The sequence below is a fragment of the Tetranychus urticae genome, chromosome 2, assembly GCF_039701765.1.
Source record: "Tetranychus urticae isolate SD_2017Ah chromosome 2, NJAU_TeUrti_SD_1.0, whole genome shotgun sequence".
NCBI lineage: Eukaryota > Metazoa > Arthropoda > Arachnida > Trombidiformes > Tetranychidae > Tetranychus > Tetranychus urticae.
The window spans coordinates 26,763,577-26,776,683 of record NC_142959.1 but is presented as its reverse complement, the minus strand read 5'-3'; the positions used below and the strand labels follow the sequence as shown (position 1 = coordinate 26,776,683).

Sequence of the window (13,107 nt, the reverse complement as noted above, 5' to 3'; positions counted from 1 at the left end):
CTGTAATTAACCTTTTCTTTTTTCACTCTCTAACAGATGAGTTTTTTGTTTCAGTCATGACGTTTCAACCATTTCACTGCTAATCAGTTATCGTCATTATTATCAAAAAGTGATTGGTATTGTTGCAAGAGAACTTATTTTTCATCTGCAATTTTTCCATTTTTGCCTGAGTTTCATCTCAATTTTCATCATGTTTGAACAACACTTGGAATGAGCTTTTGGTGGAAATCACATTTTTCACCTTTTCTTGGTTCACATTCATTCAGATGTTTATGGCATAATGTAACAAATCAAATGATGGCAAATAATGTAGACAATTAGCCAATTCAGGCAACAGCATTTCCAGGTAATGGGTTGAAGTTGCGAGTAAAATGTTGAACCTGAATAGCAGGGAATGAAAGGCATAACAATAATAGTAATGATAGCACAAGACACAAAGGGAAACCTTGATTTTATTCAATTGCTTTTGAATCTTTTCTCTTTTATCTTTCAGTTTATCCATGGCTCATGTCTTTGTGAGTAAGTGTAAACTATCCATCTCGGAATTGCACTTGGAATTTACAGTTCAACTGAAAAAAGAACTTTGTTCCTTTTCGATTTTTGCTTCTAATTTTTGCTTCCCTTGTTTGATTTTTGATACATACACTTACATGGAAGGATAAAACGATGTCTTTTTGTTCATCTCTTTTTTCCCTTTCTCTTGCACTTTCTCTTTTCTTTCATCTTGTATTTCAAAACAATCTAATGTTATTGCTCATGGAGTTCATCAAATTGCTTGGAATGATGAGAAAATAGAAAAAAAAGAGAGAAAAAAGATGGAGATAAACTTTTGAATAAACTGATCATTCTGGGAAAGAAACTTGACTCGCCAACGTCTTATTCATTTTTCAGGAAGAGATAAATTTTTTTCTCCTTAAAATGTTTCGATAATGGATTTTTATTCCATTTTTTTCGGGCAAATGTTGAAAACTGAATAAAGTAATCAATTTTGTTTGCTTTCAATTGTTTTCACAGTCAGACAAATTTTGATGTCCACTTAAGATGAATCATTTTGTTGCTATTTTTTCTTGACTCTTGTTTGCTTTCAATAAACATTTTTCATCCAATATCAACTTTTATTGTAATTTTTCATGATAATTTTTACGCTTCTCAATTGTTGCAAATGGATAGTTGATCCATGTGGACAAATGCTGCAAATGTTTAAACACACAGAAAAAATGAAACAATCAAATTAAAGTGTTTCTCCATTGGGTTAATAATAATATTGACTCAATCAACTCATCACAAAAGTGTTTATTCACTCTTTACAAGTGTTTCCTTTTCTTGGTAAAGTATTGAATGAATAAATTGTTTCAACATATTCCCGCAATCTAAATGAATTATTGGTTGGTTCAATCAATTAGATCTTGGAAACTATGCAAACCAGTCATGCGAGTATGAATCAAAGTGTTTATCTGTTGAGTCAGAATTGATGCGCTTTTCTCAGAATCATAATGTTGACTCAATCTTGGTCTAGGCTTTTGTTGTCTGCATTGTTACTGTGTAAGGACATATGACATTCAATACAATGGCAAGGTTTTGATGACTTAAGTTACTTTTATCACAATGAAACATTCAATTGCTCTTAACAGCTGAGTCAAAAATTAGACTGACACGTAATTCTGAATGAGTCAACAGAGTTCGAGATTTATGAACGATAATCACGACACGAGCGTAGAAATGCTCGAAATGAATTCAATTTGCAAAACTACAGCTTTTTTTATTCAAAGTTCGGATCGATTGTACAAGATTAACTGTAATTTTTCTCAAGAAAACCCTTCTCATCACATACACTGATGCAATCGTTAAATTTCCAATATTTAGTAAGATCTCTAGCTTCAAGGGCGATTTCAGAAAAATGACCTTGAATGACCTTGGCCTTGAAATATAGGAATCGAGAAACTTTTCAGCTTAATTTGACTAAAAGTTTTCAAAGGATCTTGACTGAACAGTCCAAACTCTCCACTAATCAAACGGTAGTAGCGAAGGGTGGACGTAATCAACGCAAACTAATGACTCAGGTTAACTGGGAATCCCAGTAATTACTATGCTATGCACGGCATTGAATATCAACTCCTATCAGAACAGGAAACAGTATGCACATTGGCCGCATCAGTGTTCGTTCGCTGACATCTGAAAGCATCACAGACTTTTTCGCGTGTCTGCGAATGCCGATAGGAAGGAGAATGATTTAGAATCGTATTTATTTGTCAGTTTTTCATCCGTTATAGACATTCATTGTTTCCGTTACTCATCTTTGAAAAATGTGAATCAGCTTCGATCGTTCCTTCATGCTTAGCGAAAATTAGCTACCTAAAGCCCACTTAGTTTGGCCACAATTTTGATGTGAAAATGTGATGTTTTGACTTTGTTTATGCATAGATTGCCACTAACCCAAATTGAAGAGACCAATAAGCAACTTAATGAATACTTTTATGACTGAAGTTGATTTGATCTCAATAAATTTCATATACTTGACCCGTCCTCATAAATGGACAAACGTTAAAGATATATCAAAATGAATAAACGGAATGCACTTGAATTGTTAAACATTTCACCCTTATTAGGTAGTTGATATTGATGAATAATTATCTTGTTTTATTGATTAATTATAATGAAATGGTGTTGTTGCTGACGATTGTAACCATGATAATGATATAGAGAGTAAAAATACAGCAACTTGGAGAAGGAAATAAGTTACATTTAAACATTGTAAAACATTTACTGTACTCGATGTAATAATACAATGTTAATTTACATTCATTTCACATTCTAACTAATCATTTAACTTGAATCAATTTAGTTTCAAAAGACTCAGTTTCTTTTCATTTTCTTTGTGCGCAGTGTTTTCGTGTAAAGTTTAATGGACTTGTTTAACTAATCTATTTAAATGTAAAACTAACTGGTAGCTGTCATTGAAGAGACAAAGAAATGAACTCTTTCAATGAAATGGATTTCAGTAATGAATCAGTTTTATTTTTGTCAGCAAATCTCAATTAAGTCTGCTTAAAGAAAAGACTAAAGCATTACAAGAAAACTTTTTCAACAGTTCAACTTCACAGAGTTAATTAAATTTTATACAAGATATGAATACACAACCGTTTTGCGCAGATTATCGCGATACTTAGCGAGAAGGTCGAGAAGACACATGTACTATTTCTCTGAACCTGAGATTCCTCTCGTATTAATCAGGATTTATTTTGCAACGACATGTCATGAGTAGGGTAAAACTAACCTGTCTCATGACGGTCCAAACCTCCGTTTGCTATTAGTGGGGGAACAATCCAACACTTGGCGAACCCTGCTTTGCAGTGATAAGAAGAGCCGAAATCGAAGGACCAAAAAGCGATGAACGCTATGAACGCTTGGCCACCACAAACCAGTTATCCCTGTGGCACCTCTTGATTGAAACTCTCAATAATCACAAGGATCGATAGGTCCGTATTCGTACTGAAAATCTGGATAAAGGTAGCTTTTGTCTTTTTGCTCTACGCGAGCTTTCTGTCCTCATTGAGCTGGCCTTAGGACAATGTGAATCAGAAAAGCTGTTTGAATTTGCATTTTCTGACTTTACTCGGGTGACTAGCAGTAGATGACCACAAAATACCCATGAATTTAAATAACGCCAAACAAAACTTTCATATTTCTCTAACAAATAACGCAATATTATAATTTCCCAAGATCTATAATTACTGTGTTATACGCTTCTCGGTGTTTTCACTATTGACTTTGAAACCTAGAATGTCTTATGGACAGACATATAAAGACGGAAAATTTTGTCGCTTGTTAATTTTTGAAATAAAATCGCGCATCAAGACGAAGCTTTTTGCAGACTTTCCCGATAAATCTTTTCGTGTTATGGAAGCGTTCATGTTATTATGAAAACCTAAACACCAACTCCTTTCTTTCTTTTGAATGGCATGAGAGCAAAGCATTTGCCATCGCTAATGAATCGGCCTGATAACGTTTTACCAGGTATGGTATTGAAATGCCCAATTTAAACAAAGTAAAAAAAGTAAAAAGACTTGCAAATCGTGTTGCCATCTGATCTCATCGTTGACGAAGTACTCTATTGATGACAACTGATATCATGTGAATATTTGAGTCGTAAAGTAATAAAATACGGAAAATTTCGGCAACAGATTTTGTAACTGAATTGTAACCTTATATTGATCGCAAACAGGATTGCATTTACAATGAAATTTCGTTGGACAACAGTTGACCATAAAGTGTATTATATAAATCGATTTTACTTTCCAATATAAATCGGTTTTGTTGAAATTCAATTGTAGAAACTTAAAGTCATTAATTCCTAAACCTTTATCTGTTTTCCATTCAATTTAAAGTTTGATTCAAAAAATTCAAACAATAAAGAAACAAAATCGATTAATTTTGTCTTTGCTCATTTTTATCATCATTATGGATGTTTTATTGATCCCTACTTACAGATGAACCAAAGTGTTTGCTGATTGTCCAACAGGAAATCATTCATCATGGTCAACAGATTCATTTGTTCAATTCGTTGTGCTCTTTCATCATTGAACTTTTCTTCATCTTTCTTTCTCTTTCTCTTCTTTTCCGTTCATCCACTAAAATAAACTTGATAAAAATGATTCAGCTGCATGATTGTACAAGAAGAAAAGGGAAGAGGAAAAAAAATCATTTCATCAATTTTTCTTGCCTTTTCACTCTTTGACTCTTTTAAACTTTTAACCTCAACTTGTTTACTCACATTGAAAGTCACATATTTCATGAGGTTAACATTTTTCTCCCATCGATTGTAACCCCTTTTATACAGTCCACGAATCAATTTACATGCAAACCTTTCCAATAACAGGTAACTTGTTTCTTATTGAGTACCTCTTTCCCATAATATTAATGTCAACAACTTTTCCTCTTTCATTTCAATCTTTTGACCTGCTTTTATTTTGATGACACAGCTTCTAATCAATACTATGACCTCATCATGCTGAAGACACTTTTTACATCAATAATCTATTACCAAGAATAACAGAGCATTTAGTCGATGTTTTTACCTCTACGTGAAATAGATTTTGAAAACATTTTAATCGATGAAATTTTTTGATTAGATTCGTTGAAGACTTTATTCGGCCCTACAGGTCTTGAGGCCATTTCGATTCAAGATCTCTAATCATTCGCTGTGCCGGACTCTACTGTTTCTTCAATGACGCCAGTTATCCGGAGAAAACTTCGGAGCTGCTAGACGGTTCGATTAATCTTTCGCCTTTCAATACGTATCTGACGATCGATTCACACGTCATAACCGCTACAGACCTCCGTTAGTTTTAGACCAGACCAAATAGTTTTACTATTGACTTTGACATTTAGTATAATAGTGCTCCGCGAAATTGTCGGTAAAGCGGATATATCATGGGCTGATATTAGGGTATACTTTTTCAAGCATACATCATATCAATTTCTTTCAATTCACTTTCAAGCCTAAACAAGACATCAGCTTGCGTACGCAATTACATTTCTATTTTGAATATTTTACGAATAGTAACTTCTATCTACGATTTCAAGGCTTAGTTTCAGGGCGGTTTACCATTCTTGGCACTTTACCAGTGGCGTTTAGTGGTTGTGACTCCTTTGTTCAGATAACATTATTCGATAAAAAATGCACGATCTTTTCCTCTAAAATTGACCATTTTTCAAAATCCGAATTTTAACAGAAAACTATTTCAAAACTAATCCGACGAGAAAAAACTTTTGTCGTACCCAGTATCTTCTGCGGCTGAGGTTCCGATTAAGAGCCCCTGTCAGATTTTCTTCTGGATCATGGTGTAGGTACTTTCGATCATGAAATTTTCAAAAATCGAAACCATTTTTTGCGCAAACTTTGTGTTTGCGAAAAATTCCTTGTCAAAGTTAAAAATTACCCTGTGAGGGTCTGTGACAAGACCACAATGAGTTATTGAATGTGTACCGAGATCGGGAAATTCTATTATAGATTCTAGAAATCAAAGATTTCCATTTTCCATTTTAATGCAGAATTTTAAGGTCATAGGATTATTTGAACAGAAAAGAGGTTTAAATAATCGCTGTGTAAGAGTGCACAAATATTGATGACTATGTTTATGTGAGTTTATGGTTTAAGGAAAAGGAAATAGCTTATACATTTGTTTGTGTTACAGTCACCCTTCCGAAACTGCACCATTCTGAAACTGCACTTATTTTTTTCAATGGTCCCTATTAAGGAGGAGTTAGATCTACTTTCGCATTTCGTCAATTTTTGATTCAATTTTTTTAATTACCAATTGACTTAATTCAATTTTCTTTCGTGAAATATCAATCCAAAAACTCGCGAAATCAGCTTAAAGCAACATTTGAGGTTAAACTTGGTCTATTAAGGAAGATTGAAACTCGTGAAATATGTTGCCCGACCAATAGTGTAAATAAGCTATTTCACGAGAAGTGCAGTTTCAGAAGGGTGACTGTAGTAAAAAGAACTTGTTAGTAAAATTTGACCAATGAATAATAAAACGGGTGAAGTTTGATAGTTTAAGGGGAAAAAATGAAATTATGTGTCAATCCTTGCAGAATGGCCTTAGATTGATAAGCTCTAGCTCTTTAGCGTATCGACATAAGTCGTAAGTAAGGGGTGGATGGAGAAAATGCGGAGACTGACTCAGGGGAAGGGAATGCAAATCCAGCATCCCTGGATTTCCCCTTCATTCTCTCCCTAAATTAGGCTCCGCATTTTCTCCACCCACCCCTTACTTACTACTGACATATTCACATGGAAACTTCACCAAAAGCTTGTAATCGTACTTTTCGTACATTACAATAAAAAAGATTCTATCTGTCGAAGGTCACAGAAAAGTATCTACATTTTGAATGTAACCTATCACTTAAGCGTGTAGCATCAACTTTTTCCGTTGCCTCGAATCAAGATAGAATCTTCTATTACGAAAAATTATGTGTAATAATATGTCCAAAAAGTATTTTTTAAACTTTTGCCCAGTGCTTTTAATCATCTTAGCACCCTGTTACCCGTGATTCATGGGCTGTGAACAGTGAAAGACCTTTTTATAACATTGCTCATATGTTGAAGCCAATCAAAGAGATTGATCTTTATTTGAAACGCGGTGCCAATGCAATCGAGGCAGATGTTTCTTTTTCCCTAAACGGAACAGCACTTTATACTTTTCATGGATATCCATGTGATTGTTTCCGACACTGCACTGAACAAGAAGATATTGAAATCTATCTATCTCACGTCCGGGATATAACAAAACCAGGTAAGTAAAATATTTTAAAATTTTGGATACATGAAGTGAGTTTAAATGATGAAGGTTGACAAGTATTTTACGTTTTTTAAAAAAGTCTACTGATAATAATCTCATGTGATTAATTTTTGTGTTTTTGTTCATCAGACAATCCAAAATACAAAAAACAATTGGTGCTTCTTTTTCTTGACCTCAAGATTTCCTCATTACCTGTTCTGTCAAGGCCAACACTGGAAGTGATTTAGCCCGAATAATGGTGCCAAATTTATTCAAATATGGAAAAACAACATCACAAATAAAGCTTAATTCAATGAAAACTAATGAAAAAGGGCGGATAGTCTGTAAAGTTGGACAAAAAATGATGAATCTAATATCATGAAAGTTTATTGTTGACTAGACCCTGTCGAGTTGAGGGACGATATTGAACATTTGATACATTGTTGATAACCTTGTTAGTCTCGCTTCTGTCGTCAAACTGAAACCAGTAATTGATTAAGATTGAAGTTAACCTTGACTAATGGTATTACATAATGATCTTGTGACTTTACTTTCAATATCCAGATTGAATTGAAAATGTCATGAAATGACGTTGGTTTAGTGATGACTTTTATTTAACCATGTAAGAAAAGAAACTATCTTTTAAATTAATCTACTTTTTATCTGATCACTTGGAATGCAAAATTTCAAAATGCAGTCTCCATGTTGTCAATGACTAACAATCAACTAGACTTCTCTATTCACCATGATTTTCACTTGAAATTCTCAGTCAATTTATTTTGATCCATTCAAAAACTGTTCTTCATCCAAGCAAATTCAACTTTTAATCATATTTGTAGTTTCATTGAACAAAAATTCAATGTTTAATGCTTTTTCAAGTAAAAAACCAAAGACTAAATACTCTGAATAACTCGATTAATTAAACTTGTCATTGGTATGAAATCAGCATGAAGTTCATTTTTGTGAAGCACAACAAAAGTTGAGCTTTCAAGTTCAAAATTTGAATAAGAAAATTAATTTTTTACTCTTTGATAAATGATGAAATGAAAGTAAATTGATGCTTAAATTGTAAACAATTGGATGACTTGAAATAAGGCAAATGAACAGCTCAGAAACTATCGAGATTAATTACTTGAGTTGGAAAATTGGTTTTACCATGAAAAAAGGATAAATTCAATTCTTGTTTTGACTTGTCATGTTGCGAGTTTGCCTGTATTTGTTGGGAAAACTTGTTAAGTGGAACTTTTTTTCATAAATTGAATTACCAAACTTGAACTGATAATCACAGTATTGAGTGATGAAATTGTGCTGATTGAAATTTAATTTGTCTTGGATCATGAATAAATTTAAAAGGCATTTAACTCTACTTATATGCACATTTATCATCATTTTTTGAGATATACTGTCTGGGAGTAAGAAACTCCCTGTTTAATTCATAGCGTGAATGATGCACTTCTGTTCACAAAAGCATGAGGTGTTGATGCTTTTCATCGCAAGTTTTTTTCTGTCTCTAATTTTAATATTAAATTTACTAACGAAACATTCGTAAGAAAAGAAATAAAACATCAAGATTACTGTATATAATAAATATACAGTCCTCTCATAACAATGTCTATATGGTTGTATGCAAGTGTTTTGTTGATTATTTTACATCTACACTCTCAGACAGATGTACCCAGGAAAAGACCCGAAAGCCTCAAAGCTCAAGTCCTCGGCATTTCCTGCAATTTACACCGATTAGTAACTCGAGTGATCCACCGCTTTAAGATGTATTCTTGTCACTGTGTGACTTTTAATAAGTATCTTAAATCTGCATTGAGGAGGTTAAAACAATTATACGCAGTTTATAAAAACCGTAGTTGTCTTAGGTAGGCGAAGAAGTGTAAAACTGCTTTCTTTAAACCTTGCAGTCAAAATATGCTGAAAACTTGCTCAGGTACCAAGTATTTAGCAAGATAGGTTTTGCATTATAAACTACAATTGTTTTGCAAAAGAAATAATGGCTATCGTTAGATAACCCTCACTCTTAGTTGCATTGAATAATGAAAGATGGATGTATGAATAGACGAATGCAATTTAAATAGAATCATGCTGCAATGGCTTAATGTTTGCAATAAACAATCACAATTTCAACTCTAATGCATATAAAACTCCCTTGCATTCTAGTTTCCCAGTGGTCTGGGTTGACCAGTCCAAAGTCCTCACTAAATCATTCAATCCGTGCTATTTAAAGCCTCTCAATTCAATTGTATCGAAAATCGAAACAGCTCAATCCAATGAATCAATTAAACTAAAATCAACTTTCACTATAGCTGAAGCCTGATCCGATGTCACTTCTTGCTAAAGAGGTGAGTATCATCTTACGAATGTCTTGTTAGCTAATATGCTTTATTTAACATCTCTTGTGTCATCGTTTTTTTGAAAATTTATTTTTCTAATGCCTTTACCACAGAACCATATTGCACAATGTTGCAAAAGTTGATGAAGTTTTATTTCGCTAGTGCGCGGGTTCGTGATTTAGAGCCATTTTAAGTCGCGAATTCAAGTACAGTCAAGTCAATGTAAAGTGTATGGAAGTAACTGTAAAATTTATTTTGATAAGCAAGAAAACTATTCCGTAAATTTCATTCATTGAAATGAATTTAGAGTTACTTCCTTACACTTTACATTGACTTGACTGTCGCAAATGGCTCTACACCACGAACCGCGCACTAGCTAAATAAAAGCAAAAATACATGTCTAATAATTTTCGGTCCTCTGCAATATAAACCTAAAAAAATTGAAAATGATTGTACCACTTGGGATACTTCCCTTTTTAAAGTTAGAATTTAGGGATCTAGATTTTTTTCAAACACCTGATCTCATATTCGTTCGTCAAGTCTTGGATATTGCGTAAGGATTCTTCATAGATCCAACCTCGTCAACTATCTTTTGCGGCTAGGAAATTTATTGTGAGGAAATTTGGACTTGGGAGATCGGTTGCTGAGGGACTAGCTGCTGAGAATTAGATGGCATGAAAATTCGATGAATCGGGCTAGCTTTTTATATCTACTGTATTAATATCATTGTGCAATGCGTGTGAATTGTGTGTATTATCAATATGGAATTCTTATTAAGAATATACCGATGAATCAAAATCATTTTTCAACTCTGTTTGTCTTTCTGGTAGAGAAGAAGACGATTAATAGGTTACAACAGCGTTATTGGGCTACCAGAACAGACAGTTTGTCAGAGTGCGCAGATTTATTTACAAAAATAGTCGATGCAAAAACAGTTGAAACTTATGGAAAAATGAAAATGTAAAAATCAAGTCTCTCCAATCTCCCATAGACAACCCCATAAACTAAATGTGCTAACTAAAAATATACATTTCATTAGAAAACTCGATTACCAGTTGCAGCCGACCCCTTCTCAGTCAGCCGGCTTTGATATTGCAAGTGTTTTTGAAGTGTCTAAAAGCAAAAAATGACTGTTTAATTTGATTTTTTTTTCAAACTTGTTAAATTGACTAAAAAACACTGATGCAGAAAAATTGTAGTGTAAATATTTGAAAAATTATAAACATTTAGTTTGACACTGTCTGTGACCCTCTTGACTGTGAAAAGGTGTCAAAATGAAAACTAATAGACTTGAAAGTGATAGTTTGTTGAATTCAATTAGTTGAGCTCAATTTGGTGTGTCAATAATTTCATATGAAACATAATGTAACAAAGTGTCATTTTCAACAATCAACAAGTCAACAGCTTCCAATCCAAGTGATACATCAAAAGCAATAATAATGACAAAATTGATGCGTTACTAGAATGTCATCCATTTCACATTTCAAGCATCATCATTCCCCTAATTACGCTAAACTCTGTCTAACTAATGATTATCGTGCTCATGGACAAGTCAACTATACTACTATAATATCAATTATAACATTTTTCATATCTCAATCTATTTCAATATCAATTTCGATATTCGAATGTTGATTCTTAATAAACTGGTAAAATCTGTTTTTTTTATCATTTCTCAATAGATGCACATTTCTTCAATTGGCTTAACCTTTGCAAAAGGGAAACTTTATTGCGGTCAAAGTTCGGTCATAATCGGAGTTTGAAGGAGTGAAGATTGATGCAAAAGAGTGTGTGCAAGTAGGAATCAGCTGTTGGTGACATTTCGTCACAATGAAACTCATGCAAGTTGCTCTTCAACTTTTACACTATCAAGGATCAATTGAGGCTTTACTCGCGAAATTTGATAAAAAACCTTTCATCTTCTCTTTCTTTCTATCGATTACATTTCTCGAATTCCCTGGATAGTTGATAAAGAAATGGTTAAAATGAAATGAAAAGAGTAACAAGAGCAGGAAGAGTGTAAAGTTGATAGAGAATAAGATTACTTGGTTGGGTTAACCTGCATATTGTTGTCAATAGTTGACCTGATATACCTTAACTTTTCATCTCTTTTTCACTTTGTATCTTCTTCCTTCTCTCTCCCTCTCTACATGTTAACAGTAATCACTCTTTCAACATGTAAATGTTTATTCAAAGTTTGCTGTTGACTGAATGTTCATTGAATAAATATTTTTTGACCACATTGACCGGCAAACATTAAAGCAGAGTCAGTGCTTTTTTTCATTACAAAAAAAGAGGTGATGACAATGAATTTAATACCTTTTTTCAGGACAAACAACCTGGAAAAAAGAAAACTCTTGAAATGCTATTTTTATCGACATTACTTTTTTTGCTCAACACAGTCTTTTATCTGAATTCACATTAAATTTAATGAAATGTTAATCTTAATTGAATATAAAGTGAAAATTGTTTCATTTAATAACAAATAACGCTTCTTATTCTTCCCATTGTGCAATGCAATTTAATTTTGTGGTTTCATTGCAGTTTCAATTTGAAATCATTTGATCACCTGAAATTTCATTTGCACACTTGAAATAATTGAATAAACTTTATCTCATCAGGATGTGTAATGTTGAAAAGATATCACTTCAACGATGATTGATTGACTTGTTCAATTGGAAATAATCAGACAAAAGGGTTTCTGCCACGGAAAACCGACTCTCGTCAAAATTAAAATGAACTTGATAGTGTAACGAGAAAGGAAAGATAGATTTTGAATAAAGCTATTGTGTTATCGCGTTCAACACAAAAGTTGGATGTTTTTGGGATTAGTATTGATAATGTTAACCTGTATTACTGTACTTCTTTCGGTTCAGTTTACTATTTTACTATGAATCGTTTTGAAGCTAAATGAAAATTCAAAACTCATTAAAATAAGCCAAGAGTATAAGCGCGTTCAGTTTTGAAAAACAAAAACAAAGAGCTTGAAAATTTCAAGTTGAAATGAACAAAGAACAAGAACAAAAATCTACGAATTTTCCGAAAACGGCTCAAACGAATGCTAAAACAAGTGAAGCGAAAATTCCCAAAGCATCTTTGCTGCAATCTCTGAATAACAGGTGACACATGATACCTGTGCAATTTTTTTTCGAGTTTAGTGTGGATCAGAATGAATAAAAACTCCTAGATTTTTTAACTTAAGTTAAGGACCCAAAGGTTTTAAAATGAAAAAAATTACAGAAATTCTCATGGAAACACATGGGCATTGACTGGGTTCTGTACTTTGGATTGTAAATAAGAAATCCAATACAGTTAATGCACACACATTTCTTTGAAAATTTCTGTAAAAAAGTTTTTCTTAAACAATGTCCTCATCAACAGTACAAGAAAGGCGAAGAAAGCCAAGAGTCGTGTACACTAAAGAAGAAGTTAATATTTTAGAAAGTGAATTTATTTCGTGTAAAGATCCAGATTATCATGAT

General features: G+C 33.1%; 2 protein-coding genes across 3 annotated transcripts in view; one reads left to right on the top strand and one right to left on the bottom strand.

Moving 5' to 3' along the window:
- Nucleotides 1-13,107, bottom strand: part of LOC107360509 (neural cell adhesion molecule 2) — a 92,248-nt gene that overhangs the window by 62,131 nt on the left and 17,010 nt on the right. The gene's annotated exons all lie outside the window — the stretch shown is intronic.
- Nucleotides 6,169-8,184, top strand: LOC149094241 (dermonecrotic toxin SpeSicTox-betaIF1-like). Its single transcript, XM_089268222.1, has 2 exons — nt 6,169-7,301; nt 7,437-8,184. The coding sequence occupies exons 1-2, from the start codon at nt 7,106-7,108 to the stop codon at nt 7,532-7,534; spliced, it is 294 nt and encodes a 97-aa protein (XP_089124348.1). The 5' UTR covers nt 6,169-7,105; the 3' UTR covers nt 7,535-8,184.